Source organism: Echiichthys vipera (assembly GCF_963691815.1).
Source record: "Echiichthys vipera genome assembly, chromosome: 6".
Classification (NCBI taxonomy): Eukaryota; Metazoa; Chordata; class Actinopteri; order Perciformes; family Trachinidae; genus Echiichthys; species Echiichthys vipera.
The window spans coordinates 13571867-13597685 of NC_139831.1; the positions used below are offsets into that span (position 1 = coordinate 13571867).

Here is a 25819-nt window from a genome sequence, read left to right on the forward strand (position 1 = left end):
TCCCCTGACACTCAAAGGTGTACAGGTTTGTGACCATTAACAATGACTTTTAAGATTTATTTATAATCATGTTTGTCTTGATGTGTACAGCTGAGGTGGGTGCTTGGGTTAGAGGTAAAATATTGTTTTAAGCTTGCATGCTGTTAGTGCATGTGTATTTTCAGATATGGACCTTTTGACTGCATGTACACGTGTTGATGTTTATAGTGCACCTATTTTCTGTGCATATGTCTTTATTTAAATCTTTCTCCTTTGTGCCCTTGACTACTGTGAGTTCAATCTGTAGTGTGAAATGACACATGCATTTGTGATCAGTCCAGTCTGTTTGATTTTCACCTTCCTGAAACTAGAAGGAACATTTGTATCCGAAAAAGTGCTGCAACGATTAGTCGATGTATCTATTAGTTGTCAATAGTCAAATGAATTGCCAACTATTTTGATCAGTGTCTTGAGTAAACAAAGTCCATATCCTCTGATTTCAGCTTCTCAAATGAATATAAGTGAATATTTTCTCTTTTCTGTTCTGTGACAGTAAACTGAATATCTTTGAGTTGTGGACAAAACAAGTCATTTGAAGACGTCGTCTTGGGCTTTGGAAAACACTGATCAGCAATTTTCACCATTTTCTGACATTTTATAGAACAAACAACTAATGGCTTAATTAAGAAAATAATCGTATGATTAATCGATAATGAAAATAAACATTTCAGCCCTAATCCAGAAGACATTTTGTTCTGTTGTGCGTAGCAGGGGGAATGTATATATGCATGCATACATACATTTCCCCAAATGCATGCATTTATAGGAATACATTGACCTTTTGCTAAAGTAGCTTATAATGCATGGAAGCCATTTTACCGTGTGATGCAGCTTTACATCACTGTTTACAGCCCTGTGGTGAAGAAAACACAGAGGCTGGCGTTTAAAATGCAACTGACCATTTTATTGCCAATGGGTGAGTTGAGTTACCTGACTCGTCTGATGGTTTGTTACGTCAGAGAAAACCTAATAAGAAACCGGGAAAGGGTAGGCACTTTTGAAACAAACCTGGCAGCTGATTGGATGAACCATCTGTCTATCAAACTCGCGCCAGAGTCAATCAGGAGAAGAGAGAAAACATCTTTTCAATTAAGCAAAGCCTTCAGTGTCATTTTCTTCTCTTAATAAAGAAAACCTCTCCAGTTGTGATAAAACTGATGCTATTGCAGCATCTAATCTAACCTCTTTAGGAGTCGCAATTGTTGTTTTGAACGAGCGGTTGCCTCTTGTGTCATCGCTACCTCCTGCTCCCCCCTCAACTGCCAGAAGCTCCTCACAGGACGCTGATTGGCCGGATGACCTCTACCTCAGATTTTCTTGTGACGTGAACGTGATTCTCGCATGATCTTCTGTTTTCAGAATTCGGCTGATGTTGAAGGTAATGAGTTTAGCTTATTTGTATAAAGTATTCAGAAATATGGTGAATTTAAAGGCAAGGCATTGAAACTGAAGACCTTCATGTGATCCATGGAGAAGGTGTTAAAAATGTTTTACTGCATATCTGAAAATCCCCTTTCATTCTATCTGGTGCAGTACAAGAGAGTCAGTTTTAGACACAACAGATATGTGCTCTGGTCTCTGTGCATACATCTTTTTGTTGGTTGTAATGTGAGTTAGAATAATTAAGCTGGAGGGCTTGACGCAAGATAATGGACTGCGACAGTGAAAGGCCTCCATAATGACGGATGAGAACTCAGGGCATTGTTGTTAAGAGCACAGACGTGGAGATACAGCTGCATCGCATTTAGAGTATGCGTTGGTGCACACATACTGACATATAATCATGAATCCTTCAGATAAACATTCATATGAAGTCTCAGACACAGACACACTGTATGCACCAACCCACGCTCTCCTTCACAAACACCCAACACAAGCAGTGACTCTAAGATGGACACTTATTCACTCCCCCCGTTCGTTATATTGATCCATGCCTACACAAGTATTAGCACTCACTTTGAATGAGAGGCATGTCTTCAGGAGAACAGAGCAGAAGCACATCCATACAAATGCACACATACACAGTTTCCCATGTCGCTTGGCGAAACATACAACACACACTGTAACATGCTAACTTAAAAAACACACGCGTCTGCTTTGGGCTGGCAGATTCTTCCGAATTGAATTGGAGCAGCTGATGTATTCATCCAGTGTGTGTGATTTAACGAGGCCCACTCCGTCTCGTCATAAATCATATTAATAATCTTGGGCTTCCCATTGATTTAGATTTTTTAAGCCATCTCAGTGCATTATTTGATATCTCCAGCCTTTGTTTCAGATTTAATGAACCCCACGCAGACACACGCAAAGAGAACTCAAGAAACTACTTTTCTTTTAGAAGTCTTTATTCATCTGTGTAGAAAAAAAGACGACAGACCAATAAATGGAATAGCGTTTGCACCCATTTTCATGTTTATACATAAGTGTTTTCATTATCTCATCTGAGGGTGACATTTTTAAAGGAAAAAAAGGATTTCTGCACAGAGTGAAAGAAAGCTTCAGTGCATTTAAAGATAAAATTAAAACAAATGCAGCAACAACAACCATAAAAAAAACCTTACCGGAGCTCGTCCAATATTACCGATACACAGTAACACAGACTGAAAAAGAGAAAGAGAGCTACTGAAGGTAAGAATGGGTTTCAACACTTACAGGCTCTCTGTCAATATATCATTCATCCCCATCCTCCCCTCTTCGGCTTTTATTTTTCCCTCTACCCTCTCGTCTGGGTCTCTGGCTATGTGTTTTCTTTTGAAGTTCCTCCTACCTTGAAGTAAATAAGTGGGGTCAGTAAGAGGCAGTCAGAAAGCAGGTTCCTTCTTCAGGTGGCGTGTATATGTTTGTTTGTCAGGCTCCGATCCCTGATCCCAGAACTGTGGCTATGCTGTACTACTGCCTATAAAACTGGACAATGTGAGTCTTCACAGAATGCATCAGATCAAGTTTGAACTTCCAGCTGTTTTAAAGTTATATCTTTGAATTTAACTTTGACTTCAACTTTAAATATCCAGCAATTTTATGACAGATACTGTGAGACGATACAGATCTGTGTGATTAATCTGCCAATTACCTTTTCGATTTACTGATTAATCGTTTGGTCTATAAGCTGTCAAAAACTCTTGAAAAATGTCAGCAATTCAGTGCTCAGTGTGATCCAACTAACAGTCCAAAACCTAGTCCAAGTTTACCATCACATAAAGACTAAGAAATACTCACAATGTGGAAGCTGAAACAAGGGGAAAAAATAGTTGCAGATCAATTTTCTGCCGATCGATTTAAGAGACGCATTGTTTTGTTGCATGGAAGCTCTCAATTTAATATCTCTGATTGTATTCTGCCCTTTATTACAAATTAAAAAGCATAACTACTTTATGACAATATTGGAATTTGATATGAGTCTTGCATCAATGTGATGAAGTACTATAATTTGGTAATTGGTCATTTGATCTTTAATCAGTTTCCCAATCAGTATATCCATATAAGTACCATATCACAATACATTTAAATATCACAATATAAAATTACACATACTATGATAGATTTGAGTTTATTCATATGGCCCACTCTTACCCGCTTGTATTTTGAACTTTAAATACCAATATAACAGTTACAATTACAACTTTTTTTTAATAAAAATGGAAAGACAGATCTTTACGAGTGAATATTAGCAAAGAATAATTAGACCGGCTGCCACCAAAAAATGATTAGCTGCTAAAATATATTTTCAGTTAAGAAGGTTTAACCAGGCTCTGTATGATAATGTGTTACTATTATAAGATGTATGATTAGATTTCTTTCACTTCATTTGCAAAAGTAATTTAATAATGAGACCAGACCACAATAGAAATTGGGTACATGCAGTACTTTTTCTTAATTCTGAGAGGGAGATATTTCAAAAGCGTTCTTCTCAAACAACTAATTTGTCCAGGGATCTTAGCAATCATTTTACTTCTTTATCATGTAATCTTTGATTGTCTTGCTGTGCCTCTCTTCTTCAGTTTGTCCTACAAACACCGGTGTGTGAATGAGTCTGTGTTACTGTATGATGAACATACGTGGCGCATAAGGGGAAAACTGCCCAAAAATATCAAGTGAATATCAGAGAAATGTGCAGTTAGGTATTTGCTGAGTGCATTAGGGGATTAGGGGGTACATTAGGGGATTTTTTTGGATGATGTCACATTATGCCAGTTGTCACCCCTCTTCTTTACCCCACCCGCCTTCTCGATCCAGATCTTTTCCTTTTGTCTGCTTTTTTACTTCCCGCTGCTAGTTTTGTCACACACCCTTTTTTCACTCATTTTCTGTCTCCGCTCGCTTCCTTAAACCAATGCACCTCTCTGTGCCTCCTTCCCCAAAAAGCACCCCTCTCTCTCTCCTTGTCTTATTTTCTGTTCGAACCATCCATCTATCTATCACCCCCCCGCCACACACTCTCTCTCTCTCTCTCTCTCTCTCTCTCTCTCTCCCTCTCATTAGTCTCCCCATGCTGTGGTTTGTGTCTCCCGTCTCTGTCAGAACTGTTATCACTGCTGTCAGCTCCCTTGGCGAGAACAAAGTCGTCCTCTGCTCACGGCACCACAAAAGACACGAGAGAAATAAAAGGAAAGAGCCTCTGCCAAAAAAAGAGGCTGAAAGGAGGAAAAATTAAAAAGAAGGGGAGTAAACTAGAGGAAAAAGAGGGGGCTAGGAACACATCTTTTCATGTCAACCATGATGCATTGTCATCTGTGGGCTATAACAACCATTGATTTCTCCCTCTGTCATCCCTTTTATCTATACAGCACAGAGCTTACAGTTGGTAGAAAGATATGAGAGCTATCTCTATACACATCAAGTGCCTTTTCCTCATATTATAAATATATCTCCAACTAAATCAGCTAAGCCTAGTATATCATCCTCAAATAAGTTACTGTGTATGAGCTGAGAAGAACAGTAGGTTCAAAAGACACTGAGATATCCAAAAGAGAAAACGTAACAATTTATAACTATAAGTAGCGCTGAAAGAAGCACCTACTGTATAATGTAGTATACAGTAGTAGAGTATAGTAGGACTGTTACTTCTGTCACTCAATAGCAATGTCCAATCAACATAGATGAAATCAGTCTTTTCTACTTAGCAAACCAATCAGAATAGAACCAGCAGAGGCACAGAGGGTACTTTGGAAACCAAGGACAAAATGGCCACCAGCCAAGGGGTCTTCATTATAGAAATGGCACCTGGCGTTCATGGCTCAGGGAGTGTGTCCCTTTGTAATCACGTGTAGGCATAATCTATGTCAGGGATGCCACCCTCTCTGTAGCCACGGTTGGTACCATAAGTGACATGATGGTGGCTGGTTTGGCTGAGGATAGTGCCATTGAGGCTGCCGGCTCCATGGCTGCTTCGGTAGGTCCCGTTAGCTTGGGAGGGAGAGGAAGAAGACGGGAAAATGGTGTGGATGTAGGTGACATCCTCCAGTTTAGGCTGCAGGGGCTGATGGGCCATAGCAGTCATCTGAAAGCCTGCAGGAGGGGCTCTGATCTCTAAGATAGAAGTGTCTTTCTTGGTGCCTGACTCTACATAGTCATCATAATGTTTTCCGCTTCGGCCCCTGCTGTATGAGTCCCCGGACACATACCCTGTTCTCTGTCCATACCAGCAGAAGATGCCAAAGATTAACAGCAGGCTGACTAATGCTGTGGCACCCCCTATAATCCCGGCCAACGGCAAGGCTGTTAGTTCTGAGTCCTGTCCCTCTTTATCTGACCCATCCCCTCCCGCGTTGACCAGAGCCTCTCCAGTCTCTATCTGAGCGCAGGCCGGAGCCGAGTCTTTACTGTCCGTGTCCATGCTGCTAACTTGAGATGAACCCATGCTGGAACCCCTAAAGGAAGATTCCTGACGCAGTGGCAGCAGACAGATGAGGTAATGGGAGCGTGGGGTAAGCTGGGTCAGGAGGTACTGCCTCCTCTCTCCAGGTACCAGAGTCTCTGTTATGGAACCAAGAGCTGCGCTACTACCCAACCTCAACCACGACAGGCGGAAGGAGGGTGCCGGGTCTGGGCACAGCCAACTCACCAATACACTGTCTGAAGAGAGAGGTTTTACAGTCAGCTCCAGGGCCTCTCCAGATACCTGTCCACCTTCACCAGGCGGCAGAGGCATAACAAGGCCCGGCCGCTTGGCTCTCAGGGTGAAGAGGGAACCTTGTGTTGGGACCAGCAGAGAGGTAGTGGTGGTGCTGCCATGGGGAACTGAAGCCACTGCTTGGCCCCCTCCAACACCATCTTCACCACCTCCATCTTTTTCTGCTGGGTTCACCCCCATTCCAGTACTGGGACCAGCAGGGGGGCCTTCACACTGTTCCATCAGGGAGGTTAGTTCTCTGAGGGCTTGGCCCCTTACAGGCTCGGGCCCCTGACAGGTCAGACCCCTGACTGTCACTGCTGCCCCCCGGGTGTGCAGCCATGCGTGGAGCCAGCGAAGGTTGCAGCCACAGTACCAGGGGTTCCCTCGCAGCAGTAGCAGCTCCAGGCTTTCTGTGTCCTTCAGAAGTCCTCGCGGGAGAGTGGTTAGATTGTTTCCTGACAGGTCCAGCCTCTGTAGCCGGCGCATCCCATCCAATGCCCCACGTGGTACGTGAGTCATTCCGTTGTCTTGCAAATGGAGTCGCACTAGGTGAGCCGAAGGTAGGTAGACCGGCGGGGACTGCAGGGCATTCCTAACCAGGGACAGCTCAGTCAGGTTGGAAAGACGGGAAAAGGTGTCATCTGCAATGCGTGTATTGGCCAACAGGTTTCCATCGAGGACCAAGCGTCGCAGCGAGGAGAGCCCACGGAAGGCATGTGTGGGAATGGTGCTGATTCTATTGTCGTCCAGTCGCAACTCTTCCAAGGATGCTGGCAAGCCTGCAGGAATGCTAGAAAGGTGGTTTCGAGACAGAAACAGCAGTCGTAGCCGTGGAGTCCCAGAAAAAGCTCGCTCTTGGATGCTAACTGTGGATATAGAGTTATCATCCAGGTGCAAACGTTCTAGTAATGGTAACTTTGCCAGAGCTGATCTCGGTAACGTTCGTATATTATTATCCTGCAAATGTAGCTCCCGTAACGAAGGCGGGAGGTGTATAGGGAATTCATCCAACTGGTTGGCATACAGGTAAATCACTCTTATGGAACTGCTGCGTTCCAGTGAGGGAGGCAGGCCAGCATTACTCAGCCGGTTGCTCTGCAAGTAGAGGATGGCAGCCATTAATGGTAGTGGAGGAATTATACTGAGGCCACGGTCGTTGCAGTAGACAAAACCCTCATCACAGCGGCACACTGAGGGACAAACAATGCCATCATCACCCTCGCCCGTCTCCATGGCAATTGCCGCTGCCGCCAGTTCCAGAACCTCAGCCAATAAGGTGAGGCATAGCAGGAGCAGAAAGAGCCAATCGCGGAGCTCAGCAAGACTCTCAGCTGCCATGTTGGTGCACAGCTCCTGATTGAAAAAGAGCAAAAATGGGAAAATGGATTAAAACAAGTTCAAAGGCTGTAACTCACTTATTTTAAAACCAAAGTAACTTATTACATTCAAAAGAGAAAGTAGAAAGGAGGGCTGCTATGATTACTTGTCGATTACTCGCTGAAATGCCTCAATATCTTGATCAACAGATCTTTTTTACTCTTCTAAAATGCTTTAATTGATTGCTGTCAGTTTTTGTCATATATTAATTTTGCAATGGCTGTGCGGATGAGCGCCGTTGCTTAAGTCTGTCACAGTCATTCATATTCTGTGCTCTTGTTATTCACTGAGTGTAGGGATGGCCGAAGTACATGGGGAAAGACTGCCGCTGCATGCCTGCTACAGAGCAGCAGAGCGTGTCCATAATAATCAACAGCCCTCCTTTGGTTATTTTTATCTTGTGGCAGTTGTCAGTTTAAAACATTTTAAAATGTAGAAATTTGTTCACATTTCGTCTCTGCATTATCAATGAAATACTGTAAATTAGAATTTTTGAAGGAAAATGAACCATTAATTGACTAATCGCTAAAATAATCAATACATTAATCGATAGATAAATAGTCGTTAGTGGCTGCCTCAGTACAAAGAGTTGTTTGCAAAAGGACAAGTTTAAGATGAAGATGCTGGACAACCACAAAGTTAACCTTTTTTTCTAAAATTGCTTAACTTATGTGCTGTATTTTCTACCTGCTGTCAAAAATAAGGGGGGGGGGGTGTTAAAAACTTAACATGGAGAAGAGTTGGGTATTGAACAGTCAGACATACTTTTAGAAGCTATCAAGTATTATTTGGGTCAGAGCGACCGAGCAGAAGACAAATGGCCATTTAGAGGCAGAGAGTGTGATGAAGGGTTGAGTGAGCTGGCGAGGAAGATTACGAGAATCAGAGAAAGCAAAAGGATGACAAAGATGGAGAAAATTGGACAGTGACAGTTGCAGGGAGGGAAAATAAGAGGAAGAAATCTTTTTGGGCAGATTAACTGAAATGCAGTGAGTGACATGAAACTAAAATAGAGGAGCAATTGGGGAGAAGGAAATCTGATTAATTGCCCACAATGCTGGTGATTGTTTGAAGACACCAGAAGTGGTAAACTTGTTGTGACTGCACTATATCTGACCCTATATCTCTTAGTAATTTCCCTGAAATTAAATTACAAAGAGAATACATGTAAATGAAGAAACAGAAAAGCCTTTTACAGGCTCCTGACTGTATATTCATTGAGGTCGTGACCAGAACACACACAGAGAAATACAAACACAAATAAGCAAACATACCAAACACAACGCATTCACATACGGAACAGAGTCGCGGTACAAGCTGATATGTATAATGCATGTTATCTCTTGGTTGTTATTGTTCGTGAAATTTCTATAAATTATTCAGGAAAGTGGTCTTGAAATCCCCAGAAATGTTTTAGTGGGATGTTTTACAGAGAAGCATTTTTCTGCAACATTAATATAGTTCTCTGTCGATGTTTTATGACTTGTCTCCTAGCGAATCCCTTACACCAACATCAATAACAAATTTACAATTCAGATAAAATGATCTCTGTGTACTCACATGCACAGCACACTATTTACAGAATATGAATAATATACAGTAGGGAAAGTTGTGGAAATTACGTTGTGGTGTACTCTTGTTTGAATTCTTTTTTCTTTTGGGTAGCCTAGGGCTGGAAAATGTACCCTGACATGAAATCCCTGACAAGATTTGACAGCACATTTGATAAACAAATCCTCTAAAGGCAAGCCCCCCACACCCCCACCCCCTCCCCTTCTGTGCATGCATGCATGTGTTTGTGTATTCGTATGTGAAGTCAGTACTGGATGCAAAATTGCCCCTTGGCTGCAGTCAAAATCCATGCAAAGCAAAGAAGAGATGGTAACAATAGAAGAGACGGTGGGAGGGGGGTGGAGGGGAGGAGGGGAGGGATGGAGGCGAGGAGACAGATGGAGAGTTGGACAGTCAGTCAGAGGAGGGAAGGGGAAATGAGTTGCTGGCAGTGAAGACTCAAGTCGGTATCAGCTGAGTTTACTGCAAAAAGCAGAATGTTTGGGTTTGTTTTTTCTGTAAGATAGGTGTAAAAAATAGCTGCATTTGTGTACCTGTTCATGCTTGTTTGTGCTTTGTGTGTGTGTGTGTGAGTATGTGTGGGTTTGTGAGATGTGTATAAACTACCAGCTCCCGTCTCAGCTCGAAACAGGCAGTGTTTGATATGTACGGGTGAAAAAGAGTGTGTGCCGCGCAGTACAGCATGGACATAGACTTTGTTTTTCTCTTTTCTTAATGGCATTTTTTTTAGCTTAAATCTGACTATTTCTAAGCATTTCCAGCATTTGAAACGATAGAGAACGTCAGGGAGAGGAACACATGCACAAGAGGGATAGTCAAGGTATGAGCTGAGACCATATTGGGAATGCTCTATGAATATCAACTAGCATATGCTTCGGTGCCACACTATCCCCACTTCCCTTTCATAAATATCGTCTTGGCACAAACCTGTTTGTGTGTTTGCCTGCATGCCAAGGTTTCCTATCGACACATCCTCTTAATGATCCTGATTTTCTGTCTTATCTCCTCCCTGCCTCGTTTTTTCTTCACTCCCTCCAACTGTCGCTCTCCCTTACGGCGCTCTCCTCTCTTGGCATCTTTATCTTTCATGCCATCTACGTCGCACGTCCGCCGACCACCGCAACCTCCCCTTCATAATCTTTCATTATATCCCCTCTCAGGTTTGTTTACAGAAGTGTCCATGCAGTCAACCTCCTCCTCTCCTCCTCTGTCTCTTTTTCTATTTCTAATCCTCTTTTATTGTTTCCTCTACAGTTGTCCGTTAATTCCTACACACTGAGATTGGATCAATCAGCCCTGGTAGTCCTCCTGCCCATACCTCCTCTCTCTCTCTCTCTCTCTCTCTCTCTCTCTCTCTCTCTCTCTCTCTCTCTCTCTTGCTCTCTCTCTCTCACTCATGGCGACTTAGTTTCTCTTTTTTTCATTTAGATGCAGCAGACCCCCCACCTCTTATTTTTCCCCACCATCTCTTTCTCACTCCCTCTCGGCCTCAGCATTTTGCCTTCCTTCTCTCTGCGGCGTCCCCCTCCCTCCTTACTTTTCAATCATGTTCTAAAATCAAAGCCTTTGTGTGAACACAGTGCCAGTGTGTGTGTTTTTTTTTCTCCTCACATGTAGCTGAAAGCAAGATGTAAGTGTGGTGTTCTTCATCGCGGTGAATGCAGGAAGAACGTGTCTATGTAAGGTCTGATCGACCCGGGGTGTGATTGCAGAGGGTTAGCTAACCTGCTCGGTCTCTGTGCTTTTCACGTCTGCCGCAGCTTGGTTTTTCCTGTATCAAAGATTTGTGGAGATGAGTATTAGTGTGTCTGTGTGACTGAGGACGTAGCTTTGGATCTTTGTGTGTTAGTCTTCTTTGAATCGTTCACAAGTGTAGCCTTGCTCCTCAGGGCCGTTGAATCTTCCACAGCTTGGGTGAATGATGATAGGGATGATGATAGCCTGTACTCCAGGGCTCAGCGAGCAGCAACACCAGCATTGCTCAAAGCCGTCTCGGCACCCACATTTGTGTGTTGTGTATATGTCTTACTGCCAAGCTCTCTCTCTCTCTCTCTTGCTCTCTCTCTCTCTCTGGGGCAAGGGGCTTTTAGGCCTGCCAACTCAAGTCATCTTCATTCAGCGTCCAGAGGCCTAATTCTGAAACCACCGCTCCACACCCAAAATGCTACAGTTGGGCAGACAGTCAGAAGATGGTTGAGGGCTCAAGGGTCCTTCTTCGAAGTCAAAAGCAATCCTGGATACTCGTGCAAGCAGTGGCTCATGCAAAAATAATAGTGTCGTGCTACACTTGCTCTGAATAACCAGGTAGTGGTTTTAATAAGTGAGCAGGAAGGAGAGAATAAGTGGGATTTCCACCACTCAGAAAAATCCAGAAGAGTCCTTATGATGTTTAGTTATATTATAACAATTATTACAACATGAGTTTCACTGTTCAGCTATGATAATGAGTAGTTTTGAGACTGTGATGGACAGTTTGTAAGACGACAAGCCGTAAGACTTCAAAGGCTTCTTTCTCTTTCCCTCTCAGTTTCCTCTGTTAAATGTTTGATCGCTTCCCTTTCAGTTCACACAGATGCTCTTCAGAGGCAGCAGAACATGATGACCGCGTGTACTGTATGTGGTCTGCTCTGAGCGGCGCTGTAATGGCCTGTCACGTGGCTCAGGGTGAACTGTTTCCCAACAGGTTAGCAGAAATATAGGAGCGTCTTGTATCCTCAAGGTAGACTTCACTGGTTTTTCAGCAGGACAGCTGGAGTGTTGAGTGTTAGTGAGCACCACCCTGGGAGGAGACAGCAGATATGTGTAGTATTAGAATTATCATTCACAGAATAACAAAGTCTGAGAAACGTAGGAAGTGGAAAATAAACCACACATGAAGGAAATGAAACCGAAGTGCACAACAATCAGGCTTCATTTGCTAAAAAAATACAATATTGCCTGAATAGTTCCTTGCTGATATCTGTTATGCAGATTAGCTTACAACTTTAACACCACTGCAAAAAATATACAAATATTGGCACAGCAGCTTGCATGTCTTTATTGCTAAAATCGATTAAAATCAAGGTGTTTTATGGTGGCATAAAATAAATGATTTCCTGTCTTTTTTTTTTTATACGTCAAGATGTACTTTTGGATTTCAACATTGGCACAATATGGAAGACTAAAAGGTACGGGCTAAATAATTATTCCCATCAGAACGGTTATACGTTTTAAAATTAAGTACCTCGTGAAAATACTTTCTGAAGGTCAACACTGCATATGCGCAACACTAAGCTCCCTACGGACACAAACCTCCCATTAAGGTAACTCCATGGTTTATATCTGTTTTTTTTCTTCACACAAAGCTTTTGAGCTTTCATTAACCACCACACGTTAAGTGCCTGTATCTTGTGTGCAGAATCAAACCCCCCAGTGAACACTGGCTTTAGAAATATAAGGTTTTCATCAGGCATACTGAGTGTACAGAGACAGATTCATCAAGGCCATTAACTGCTCCGCTGCTCACATTCGTCTGCTCACTTCATCCCAGAGTAACTAGACTACATAGCCAACTGGGAAATTATCATGCAGTTTGCTTAAACACAAATAGAGACAAATAAAGCCGTCCTAATTTTCATTTTCAAAGGACACATACTGCAGCCTAGAAGAAGTTGGTCAACAGCCTTGTGTCTAGGTATTTAAAGTCTTACAGAAATCGTGCACCATACATCCTAAACTCGGGGTGACTGTGTGCATTTCCATTCCAGGTTTGGTGTTTTGTTTCTGTTTCAACAAATGGAAAAGGTGTGTGTTTAATTGGGTGTGCAATTTAGGTGGTTGTGGGCTCAAGTTGGACCGTGTGTGGCCAGATAAATTGTTCCTTTTATAATACAGCTCCAGATTTGTGGCATAGTAAACTGATTTATATGTGCAGAGTGCGGCAAACATGCGTAATGAAAACAGCTTGAGATGGGAGAGAATGCTAAATAGGCGTTGTTTGCAAAATGCATCGACTTTGTGATTGGCATTTAAGGAGAAACGAGATAATGGCCTGTTCAAGGACAGTCTAGATGTATACAGAGCCTCATGTTTGGTGCTGTACGAACATTATAAAATCCTATACCAGTTTTACTCCAATCCTTTGTGATTCATTGATTGATGTGTAATACTTCAAAAATAATTTAATCCTCTTATGTTAGTGTTCTGGAGGGCAAGGCTTTTAAGTGGCTTTGAAGTCGAATCGTAATTCAAATGAAGACTTTTAATTGGACGTCATCAGTCATGTATTAAAAGCAGACGTCACCTTTAATGACAGTAACTGTCGTTTTAAAACAAGTCCCCTTAATTGGCTGCAATGTCTGATCCAAAACTACCCATACACTCTGCACTTATCTTTGCCTACCGCAGGCGAAATGTCTGCCTGCATTGGACAAGATGTGAATATTGAACCTCGGCAGCATTTCTACAGCTCACTGCCATTGCCCATTAGACATCAATATGTGAAGCTCTCTCTCTGTATAATGTTGAGGCTGTCCTTAAAAGTTTTTGTGATGGATTTCTAGAAGCCTGGCTGGGGGGAGTGTGATGAGGAGATGGAGGAAATAGGGAGCATGTATCAGAGCCGAAGTTAGGAGGGGAAAGCTAGACACTAGTCATTTAAGAGAAAAGTATGTTTGTTTAAGTTTGAGGAAGGTTACAGAAAGTTACCGACTTCTGATTGTCATAACAGTGTTTCAATACATTGTTGAACACATTTTTTCAAGTAAAGTATCTCCTTATTAATTGCCAACATTTATCTTATTTCTGAAATATACCAGTTAACCCTCAAAGAAAGAGATTTCACAAAGCCGCTTTGAGGTGAATGGATACACCTTGATATGGAGCCAGCTGTCTTCCACTGGTTCAAAAAGAGTTTTGAGTGCTCTTTGATTTATTTCCTTGTTTATTAATTTCTCTTTTAGTGTAATTGGTGCAGCTTTTGAAAAGGCATACTCATTAGAAATCTATAAAATGTGGCACTCAAGTGTCCTAGAAAATTCAGACAGCATAGAGAAGCACTTGACTTCTAAGTCAGGTGAAGTTAAAGTTAAATCAATATGAGGTCAGCAGCTGCGTGATATGAAGTTGCATTTAGTCTCTAACATAAAAAAAAATGTTAAAGATATTGAGTTGTGGTTTTCCATGGAAGTCATATGTATTTAGGATAAATAGAAAAGATGACGAGCTAAAACATTTAGTAATAATCCATTAGTAGAGTGACAAAATTAAAGCAATTCGTACCTTTCTGGCATTTTTACACTTTTCTTTTGCAATCTTAAAATGCTCCTAATAAGTGTATGGCGCACTAAAATGTAAAAGAAATCCACCTGGTGTTTAAACTCAAAAATATTCAATTCTCATATATTTCTGATAAAAGTCTGACCAATCATTTTATTCGCTCTGAACAAAAATATTTGTCGAGCTTCGTGCCTGTCATCCATCGCTCTGTTTCACTTACGCTGCTCATGCTGCGTTCAAGTGCCATGGGAAGTTTAGGACCTCTAACTGGGCAAAGTGCACTTGAATGCCTGACAAATTGGAACCTCCTACTACAGAATTTGAGTTGGTTGATTTTCCCCGAATTCGCTAGTAGGAGGTTCCACTTTGACAGGTATTCCAGTGCACTTTGCTCAGTTTAGGTCCGAAACTTAGGAATTCCCTTGACACTGGAGCGCAGCATTTCTCTCTAACCGCATGTGTCGGGAAAGGAGGGAGCGTCAGAGGTCAGGCAGGGGGAAGAGGGTGGGACTTTGGAGGAGAGCGCTGTGAGACATGCAAGAAAGGTAAGAATTGCTTTAATTGGCAACAACTTTGATAATTACTTAGTGATTTTAGTCTCATCAACTGGTTCCAGCTTTTAAAATGCTAATATTGATCTTCTATGATTGCAAATTGACTATCTTTGTGTTTTGGACAAAACAAGCTGTTTAAATTTAAACTTTAGGAAACTATGATAGGTATGTGTCTTTTTTTATCATTAGATCAATTAATAAAATGCGACTGATTCAACGATGATGAAAGTAATCATCAGTTGCGGCCCTAGAATAGACATTATGGAGTGTCATTTTTCAAAACATAAAAACTGCCAAGTGCTGACGTCCACTTAAATCCCAGCTGGTTAAACCAGCAGGTGTTCAGGTCACAGTCCATTTATTTTGTTTCTGCATTGAAATTTCTTTAATTAATGTCTCGTATCCTTACAAAGTGGAACCACATTCAAATGAGAAACTGTTCTCTTGTAACGTAAGTACATTAAGAAAAACACTTGGAAAGGAACTACAGCAGTGGGTTTTCAGGACTGTGGGCCTCCCTTCACAAAAGACCCCAACCATTCTCTTGGTTTAGTATAGTTTGCTTGGTTTTGCTCAATTTCTGGATGCCCTTGGGATTATTATATTGTTTATGTCAATTAATCACACTCAACAATTGAGTTTAGACAGCCTAATATTGCTTTTTGCATAACTTCAAACTGCACCAAATACATAAAAAAGGTTAGTTAGTTTCTGACTGTTGAATTCCCCCAAACTACTGTTTAGCTGAACTGTCTCTTTTCACAAATCACATACAATGTGATAAGTAATGTAATGTTTTTTCACTGAGCCTCCACTGGAACAGTTTGCAGCCCCTCTGGGGAGACCCGCCTCACACTCTGAAAGCCTCTTGTGATGTCAAACTGTAAGGGGATGCAGAAAAGGAGTCAATACGTGACTCATGTAAGAGTTGTGCAGTAATAAAACGTAAAATATCTCAGCCTTTTCCTTTTGAAGTGGTATAACTGTGTTATATTTTTTCCATACAAAACAATTGCTGCGTGTTATCTCTTCTTATCACATTGTACTGTGTCATAACTCTCGCACCACTAGTGAGGAGCAGAGGCAGTAATAAAGAGAGCAGTTCCCTCACTTTGGGCAGGTGACCCATTTAGTGTTGAGGTCAAAAACATTGCTGACTGACTCTTCACTGTGCATCTTTTCTGTTGTACTTGTTTTTCTTCTGCATAACAGAGAGCACACAGAGAACGTCTCATCCCTCGGGGCGACAGAAATCACTCTGCTCTTGTGAGCCAGTCAATGACAGAGCTGCAGTATGTGACTTTCACTGTGCAGTCCAAATGCTCTTGCTGTTTTGTTTTCCTCTTTGCTTTGTACTGTAACGATCATATATTAGCATACTTTTCTTTGCTTTGTGGAACAAAGCTTGTGATAATATAGCTGAAGAAATATTGAGGAATATACAATAATCAAAATGTATAAAGATAATGCATCTGCAGCTGAACTCAGGGCTACTAAAGGCGCTAGTATAGTACCAACACGTGTTGGACACTTTTTATGCAACAGAAAAGTGTACAGATGCGTGAATGTGTGCTGTAAGCGTTTCATGTTCAGAGTTGCAGATGGAGGGAACATGTGTACATTGTGAGAGGTCACCTTGCTTGTCGTATTTACAGATGGAGAGAGTCTGGTACTGCAGGTGTGTCTACTTGCATACGTAGAGATAGATAGAAAATGTATTCATCCACTTGGGAAAATTTGGTGACCAGAAGCTTACACATTCAAAATTAAATATAAAAGCCATACGAAAACTAAAAATATGTACTACAACAGGAAATTATGGGAATAGGACTAAAAAACGTCTACATCGCCTTGGGTTTAATTAAAAATAGAGTGCATACTCTGGTGTTTTTAATCAAAATCACAAGGAAATCTTTTGTTATTGCGATTTCTCCTCCAGATGACCTTCTAGCTGCATTTTCACAAATTTGAAACATTGTGGGTAGCAGCAGAAAATTGACAATATTAAATCTACATTTCCATCCACCCTTTGCTCCATCAGGCTGTTCAGAATAATTTGGAAAATGGAAAGCAAAGAAAAGTGACAGCTGTGATACTTGGCAGCGTGCTCGCTCTGTGCACTGTAGGGAGCAAGGAGATAGGAAGTGAGGGAGTAGGAGCTAGGGATTAATAGTTATGGGGCTGGGGACCAAAGTCTGAGTACTTTGTAATCATGTGGCTGCCTAACCCCAGTGTTAGGGAGGTTGATGAGCATGCGTCCCTGCTGACACACTCTCTCTACATCCACTCTGCTGAATATTAATATGGAGGAGAGAATTCCTCTGAGCCCCATTGTCAGACGGCCCTATTGTTCTCTGCTGGCCTCTGCTTCGGCGTGTGTGTGTATGTGTTTTGTGTTAATGCTTAAGTTGGTGTCTACATTGTGTGCTTTTGCATATTATGCCTGTGTCTTCCTGGCGCGTGTGTGTGCGTCGGCTGCAGCAGAGCAGCAGTTAAAGCGGCAGTGAGGGAGATGGAGGGTGTGTTCGTGGCCCGCCTTGGCCCATAAAGACAACTGGCCTGAGAACACTTGGACCAGCCATCAGGGCCCAACATTGGCAATTATTTCACCTAGAGGCACTATCTGTAAAATGAACACTCTCATTAAAACAGCCGTGTGTGTGCATGTGTGAACGCATGCAGCTGTGTGTCTGTTTGCACGCATATGCCCGCAAGTCACTTTAGATACACAGCAAATACATGGCTGCACAAATGCTTGTCTTTCAATCAAAGTGTAATGTGTTGTTTATGATGTTTGACTGCATGTGTTCCCATGTTGTGTGTATTTACACATTTATCTGTCTGAGCACATCTGTGAGTGTGTGTGGGTAAGTGTAAGAGTACATATGTATCTTTGTGGATTTATGTGTGTGTGTGCGACTGTTTAACTACCCCGCACACGTAACCTCCCCATCTCTGCCTCCCTGTTTCTCATTTACTGAGCGAGCGCCAGAGAGGAGAAGTGCGGAGGAAACAAGAAAACAAGTGATAGGGGGGAAGGAGAGCAAGGGAGAAAGAGGGATGCAGGCGGAGAGGGAAGGAGGGTGGTGGAGGTTTATAAAGGAAAAATGAAGTGATGCTCGTGTAAAAAGGAGAGAGGAAGGAGAGGGGGGGACGGCAGAGAAGAGGGGGAGATAGAGAAGCAGAGGCAGGAAGACGGGAGAAAGAAAAGAGGCGGAGGAGGAGGCAGCAGATTTATGAAGCCATTGGAATGTAATTTGGAGGCAGAAATTACTGTCAGCCTGAGCAAGGTTTAAAGTCAGTGAAGCCTGAATCCAGGGCCTGTGTGTGTGTGTGTGTGTGTGTGTGTGTGTGTGTGTGTGTGTGTGTGTGTGTGTGTGTGTGTGTGTGTGTGTGTGTGTGTGTGTGTGTGTGTGTGTGTGTGTGTGTGTGTGTGTGTGTGTGTGTGTGTGTGTGTGTGTGTGTGTGTGTGTGTGTGTGTGTGTGTGTGTGTGTGTGTGTGTGTGTCAAGTATCAAAGACAAATGGATAGCAAATGTGATGCAGAATAATTCCACAGAAGCTCAACAGTTCCTTGTCATACACACTGATCGCCATACGTGTGTTTATATGTGCATGTTATTTTTTTTTTTTTACTACTTCTCAATGCATGAGCGACGAGACTACATGGCATCGGGAACATAACCCCACATTCATATTTAACAGCTCATATTTCATCTATGCTTGAAGACACAGATTCACACACAGACAGATACACACACAGATACACACTTGTGCGCGCACACACGGACGCAGGCGCTGAATTCTTGTCAGGCTCTGAAGGCCGTGACTCCGGCAGACTCAGTCGAGGGTGTCGGCGTGGACAGAGCGAAGGCTGGAGGGAGCAGAGTGGGAGAGGAAAAAAGACAGAACGAGAGGGTGTCAAGGATAGATAGATAGAAAGGTAGAGGTGGGAAATAAAAAAGGAGAGAGGGAGAGACTCGAAGAGGGGCTAAAAAGAAGAGTGAGAGGGATGTGACTAGCTTTCTAACACAGAAACACACAGCTTCCATTTAGCATGAGAGGGAGGGGCAGAAAGGGAGCGAGATGAGGGAAGCGACAGACGGGGATAATCAGCAAGATCTGAAGGAAGGCACTCGGCTGTAAACCCCCCACCCCTCCTGGTGTGTGTTGGCTTTATTTTTGCAACTAATTTCTACTCAGACTCCTCATCAATTAGCTGATGTGGCAGATGATTAAAAGGACAACAAGGCTGGCGTTTATCTGTATTTTTTCACCAACAACTTTGAGTAAAGACCAACGCGTTTCTCCATTTCTCAATACCTTTCTGACCTTTTGAACCTGTCTGCGGCTCCAAGCTCATGTGTTTATTATGTTATTATATTAATTTTTTTAAATAAAAACGTTGTAGTTTTTAGCAAACATCACTCTCGAAATCGAGTCAAAAGTCGATTTGTTGGGGACTATTTTTGGAAGTGGATGAATTCACATTTGGCGCACTAGTGAGTATTTATTTACTGCAGTAGGATGGTGAATGTGACTCAAAATAAACAATATGTTCATGGTAATGATATCAAGCTGTGGCTCATCTCTTTGTTTTAGTCATTTTCGTCAACAGTGTCGTATAATGTAATAACATTTTAGATGACATCTAGCTCAGTCTGCTCAACGTTTCTGGGTTGTCCACTTCTGCGCTCTCTGCATCTCTGCACCATCACTCTAGTGACACGTTCCACCTACACATAGGATCGTCGTGACATCACAATCGTACAAAAGTCCAGACGGCTCATTTAAAGACACGTGCATTTCTCTGCTGATTAAGTGATTTGATACTTTTACGACATTTATATGGCAGTCCGACCTGTACCTATAATATTAATAATAAAAAAAAGACATGGAAATCTCACTTTTTACTATTTTTAACCTATCCTCAGGATACACTTCCTCTGCAGTATGGTGCGGTGGCTATCCCTGATAATCTGATTCGACAAAAACATGGACACACACGCCATCTAAACTGGAATTGGCTTAGTGCATCATCCAGATTTAGAGCAGAAAATAATATCACAAAAAATAAATCATGCACAACAAGCCGTACAACAGCCCTGTAGTAAGTTGAACATTAACCCGCCCCTGACTCTGTCTCAGCCACTCAGAAATGGAACAAATATATTTAGAGAGGAGTAAGTGCACTCCTGTTACACAATGGTGCAGTAGCATATAAGTGGCAGTGATGTACTAATGTGCTTGTCACTTTTATCCCATATTTGATCCATTTGATGTGATATTTTTGAGGTTTTACTGTAGTTGTAAAACATAATCCACAGTGAAATGTGCTTCTTGTTTTGCCATTTAAAGTTAAGCACTGTAATCCCTTAAAGTACGAGTGCAGGAATCTGAGGCATTGCTATAAAAATTACAGCACTTTTGTTGTTGCACACATGGAGATGAGGAAAAAACAACTCCAAATGCAGATAAATGTCAAGAAAAATGGGTTTAACTCAGTCAATAACATTTCGATATTATCAGATCGAAGGCAGATCTGTGCCTGCGTGGTTCGTGCACCAGCTGCCTCCATCAGCAGCTGTTCCCTTAAGATGGAAACCTCTCACAAACACAGGTAAAGTTCTCCACATCCTTTCCACACCTGGAGAAATAAACACAGCCTCTGTCGCATGCTCACACACACACACACACACACACACACACACACACACACACACACACACACACACACACACACACACACACACACACACACACTTTGCTGCTCTTTTGACCTGTGAACTGACTTTCTCCCCCTCACTAACCCATTCACACACACACAAACACACACAGCTTTCTGTTCTTTGTTCTTCCAGCCGGTGATAATGATAGCAACACCATTATACACTGTGACAACACTACCTCCCACTTACTCTCTATGACAGTTCACACCATGCTGCGGTCTCTGCTTCAGTTTCTCTCCGCTTCACTCCATCTCTCTCCTCTCACTCAGAATAGTGTTGAGGTCAATTATCTCTGAATCTGTTTATAAAGGCCCACTGTTTCTGGCTGCTGTTAGGTGTTAAGTGGCATCTGTAGATTATTTAGAAGGTTTTTTTGCATGTTTTTTTTGCATCCCCTTCAGCACCTTCTCTTTCTATTTACTATTTTTATTTTCCATTTAGACTCTGTGTTTTTTTGGCCTCTTCCTCTATCTTTTTCTAGTTGTCTTTTTCTGCCTTTGTCTATCTCAGATGATCTCTCATTTCACTCTCTCTTTCAAATGCCAAAACAAATCAAATTGAGTATGTTATTTATGCAATTTTTTCTCTTCATATTTGTTGATATTCATCAAAATATAAATTAAGTATTAATTAAGTATTAATGCAAGGAACAAAAGGTGATAGGAATAAAAAAAATAGTTGTAGTTTGGTGGTTTGGAGTTTAGCGGCCTTTTACTACGTCATCTCAGTGCTTTGGATGTAATTTCTGCTGCAATAAATACGTCGATTGCACACAAATAACAATGTGTTACTTTTCGATTTTATATGTACGAACAGTGAATGAAAACTGATCAGTGAATCTCCTGAATCTGGGTCATTAGACGGGTCTGAAATGAGGGGTTGTGTGGCACATAATTGAATGCACTTTACGTCTGTGTATATACCGGCAGCCTTTATGTCCAAGACAAATTTCCCTTGGGACAAATAAAGTAATCTTGAATTTTGACCGCCTAATTTATCCACAACATCTCTTCAAGTTAAGGTCGCTGTGACTGTTGAGGTCACTGTATGTGCCGACTTGGAAAGAGTTTTGCTTCTCCAAACTATCTGACTTTTAAACATCAAAAGTGATTTATGTGTTGGGATTAAGTTACTAGCACCTAAAGCAATGTAACTGAATATAAAAGTTTTGAATTTTCTTTCAAAGACATTTTATTTCATCGCTTTCATTAATCTTTTACTTGTACATTCAGTTTATATCGTTCCTTACCACTTATTTAGTTTGTACTTATTTTATTCCAATATGCTGCTAAACTGCACGGTGCGTATTGTTGTATATTGTATAAACCTACGTTTAACCACAATGTCTATTGCACTCTGTCACACTTAGTTATTGTTTGACTTATTTGATGTTAGCTTTATTTTATTTGATTATGTTAGCTTATTGTTACTCTGATCCTTTCCCACCTTTGTATCGAAACTGTTGCACAATAATTTCCCTCAGGATAAATAAAGCTTCTTGAATCTTGAATTTCAATGTATTTCAGTAAATCCAAATGTAATATAAGTTGTGCGTAATAATGTTAAATGTTCTTAAATAAAGTTATTTGTGTAGGACAGCAGCATAATGAGCACATTAACAGATTGATATCTCTGCACAATCATCAAAGAAAAGCTCTATTTTCATTCCCCCTCAAAAAAATAACTTTATCAGCTGCTATTATCAGTAATCTGTGAATTATTCCCCTCTAAAATCAGTATCGGCCTCAAAGATCCCATATGTGTCCGGCCCTTGTGATGATAACTTAATCCAATAAACTAAACTAAGCTTTACCTCCATGTCTCCTCCTCTACTTCTTCAGTAAAACCAGGACAAAACACCAACGGTGATAAGATGAGAGCAAGCCACTGAGCGGCATGCGGTGTAGTTGGGAATTTTCAATAGATGGGTCCTGAAACCTATTGTCAGAGGGAGAGAGAAGATGAAAAAAAGGAGTGAGAAGGGCTGAAAGAGAGAGGATAAAGAAGAAAGATGGAAGGAGGGGAGCATAGATGGAGGCGGACAGGGAGACAAAGTGAGCTATAGAGTTTTTTGCCCCGGAGGAAGCCGGTTTCCGAAGAGGGAATGAACAGCAGAGTAGGGAGTAAACGAGACTTTGAGAGAGAGCACTGCTGGAGAGTGGAAAAGAGAGCAGAGGAGGAGGAGGAGGAGAAGGAGGAGGAGGTGGAGGGATGGGGATGGACTAAAGAGGGGAGGAGAGGAGTTGAAAACGGCGGACAGCAGTGAGGATGAGGTAGTCATGAGAAAAGGATAAAACGAGGGTGGACACACACCCAGAGTGAAGGTGTTTTGCATAAATATGGTGAATAATGAAAATGCTGGCGGCTTCATTTTAAACACAGCAGCTAATAATTAGAACAGTCAGGTCTCTCACTGTGGGCTACAGAGACAGCACAGAGATGTTCATGAATAAGCAGTAAATAAACTGTATTATCTCCCTTGGGGCCGTGGCCTTGGGTGCTGACAATATATTCACACACTGTGAGCCTGAGCCCGGGTACTTCACCCACTCGCTTCATCTCCAGTAAGGGGTTATACAAATATGCAGGTTTGATAATGAGTATTCATATTGTCTGACTGACCAAAATATCCCTATCTTTTCATTTTAAAGGCAAACAGAAACTCAAATTTCACTGTTTATTAATCTTAGCAGGACTGAAAAGCCTTCTGTGATAGTAATTAAACCATGAGGTAGTGAAAAACCAGTCATCTGTGAGTGTAACCCTCACAGATGAAAGATTTGAGGTGGGTCAGCAGCTCCTTAAGGCAGGGTTAGGTGGGTTTCACTGCAGGTTTTTACACCCATGAAAGCTGTAAGATCCTCCCACTCTATGCTGGAATGATTTCTCTGCTTAGCCATCTGTGATAAAGAAATAATATTCATAAAAACATATTCAGTAGCTGCGTTAAAAAGTAGCATCCATCACATCAGCGGTGGACCATGTGACCTGGCTAATGTCTACATGAAACATAAACAGCTTTAAAATCGGCCTGCTATATCAAGATAACGCTGCTCCCTATCAGCACAGCAATACATTCTATTTATCTGCACACGAAAAAAGACACACACCCATCTGCCTGCAATATTATATGCCGGGAGATGCTATGATATACCCTGTCCCTCAGCAAAACACACATTTCAACACACGGCCCAGCATGCATACACATTGTTTCATGACAGTATGTGGATAAATAATCCCATTAAATATGATTTAGGGTTTTTCCGACTCAAAGCATTTACACACTCTCTCCATCTCTTTCTCTCACTCTGTGTCTCGCTCAGAATGAGCTATGCACAGGAAGTATCTTGAGACAGGCAATTTACAGGCCGGACACCCTCTCTCTCTCTCTCTCTCTCACACACACACACACACACACACACACACACACACAGTCCACCAGAAGGCACTCTTAGATAGGTCACAATAACTCTCGCTAGGTTGAACTTGGCACTTACGCCTTTGGAGCAGAATCTCTAGAGCCCTTTTGTGTGTGTGTGTGTGTGTGTGTGTGTGTGTGTGTGTGTGTGTGTGTGTGTGTGTGTGTGTGTGTGTGTGTGTGTGTGTGTGTGTGTGTGTGTGTGTGTGTGTGTGTGTGTGTGTGTGTGTGTGTGTGTGTGTGTGTGTGTGTGTGTGTGTGTGTGTGTGTGTGTGTGTGTGTGTGTGTGTGTGTGTGTTTTGACAGACGAAACAAGTCATTTTAAATCTAGTACGGTGTGAAGTACGTGTGGCCTCCTGGTGGCAGGCTAAGGCACAGTACTGAAGGTTTAAATCCAGCTGACAAGCTTTGTTACCTTTCACTCTCCAACTCTCTCTCTCCCTCTATTTCCGTCTCTGTTGTTTCCATTTCACTCTCCATTTCATTGCTATCTTGGGTAGAAAACGTTCTTCCACAGCAGCTAAACTTTTTTGAAAAGGAAGAGAAACTTCTGCGTGAAAGGTGCTCTTACTGAGGGAAGTGAGTGAACTAAAAATGATGCATCTCCTGCCAGTCAGTCAGTCAGGCATTTTGTTTTGGCAGTGTTATCAACAGACAATGACACACTTCAAAAAAGGCTATAGGGTAATTATCAATGGTTATTCAAGCACCGAGTCGAGCAAAATCCCTCCATAAATGAGAGATCTATTGGAATTCATTACATCGGGTCAAACGCATATTCCTGCCTGTCGCCCTCACAATCGAGCACCATCTTGACATCTTCTGCAGCGAGTGTAGCACTCTCTGAACAGAGCAAGTGGCTTCTGTACACGTGTATTTCTCTGATCATTTCACTGAGTGTGGCAGTGTTTGCTTTTCTTTCTTTGTTGCCATGGTAGGTCGTTGAAGATTTTGCATTTTGTTCCACTAACGCACTTGTTTTGGTTTAAATTTAGAGGTTTCAGTTCTTTGGCATGTTGTGGATATGGAGTTGTGTTATTATACTTGATTGCTGTGGTCTGGGTGTACAGTTTATTTGTCATAGTGGGTAACTGGCCATGAAGAGATTTGAACATGCATTCACCAAGAAGGCACAGGCAACTACAAAGAGACAGCTGATCTCAGAACGCCCTAAAATATCCAGCCAAGTGTAAAACAAAGAAAGAGCTTTACGACATATAACAAGTAGAAATAAGACACTATGTTACATGTTAGCCTTTAAACAGATACAGAAATGTTATATTTGAACACCCAGTGGGCTAAATTGGTGCAAATCCCAAAGTCTAAAATTGAGCATTTTTTAGAAACACTAGTTCCAAATGAATTACATGCACCGCACGTCATTGCAACACTAATGTTTGCTGCAGGCGACCCACTCAGACTGCTGCAACAGATGTGGACTGTGGTGCAACTGATAGAAAATAGAAAAATGTAGTAAATCTGAAGCTCATGCCACACCGATGGCAGATATAAGAGAGGGCCTGCAACAAGGGTTTGGCATAAAATACTCTTCTTAACCAATTGTGAATTCTTATTGTTGAGGGAAACATGAAATATTTAATGTTCTGAGCAACAACACAAATACACTGAAATAAAAAGCGAACAACATAACATAAAACAGAAAGACATGTTCAGAAATGATGATGCAGAGTGGCTCTTTATTCCCAGAATAGTCAGTAACCCCTGGTCAAAGGTGCATAATTTATTCATTAATATTTTTATAC

The 25819-nt window shown here is 41.8% G+C and overlaps 2 protein-coding genes across 2 annotated transcripts in view; one reads left to right on the top strand and one right to left on the bottom strand.

The window, feature by feature from the left end:
• Positions 1-25819, top strand: part of macrod1 (mono-ADP ribosylhydrolase 1) — a 119555-nt gene that overhangs the window by 25159 nt on the left and 68577 nt on the right. The window lies entirely within an intron of this gene.
• On the bottom strand, positions 5297-7489 carry LOC310947818 (leucine-rich repeat transmembrane protein FLRT1-like; the record flags this gene model as incomplete). The annotated part of the gene is made up of 1 exon (XM_083914773.1): positions 5297-7489. One exon carries the CDS (start codon positions 7487-7489, stop codon positions 5297-5299), a length of 2193 nt encoding a protein of 730 aa, XP_083770899.1.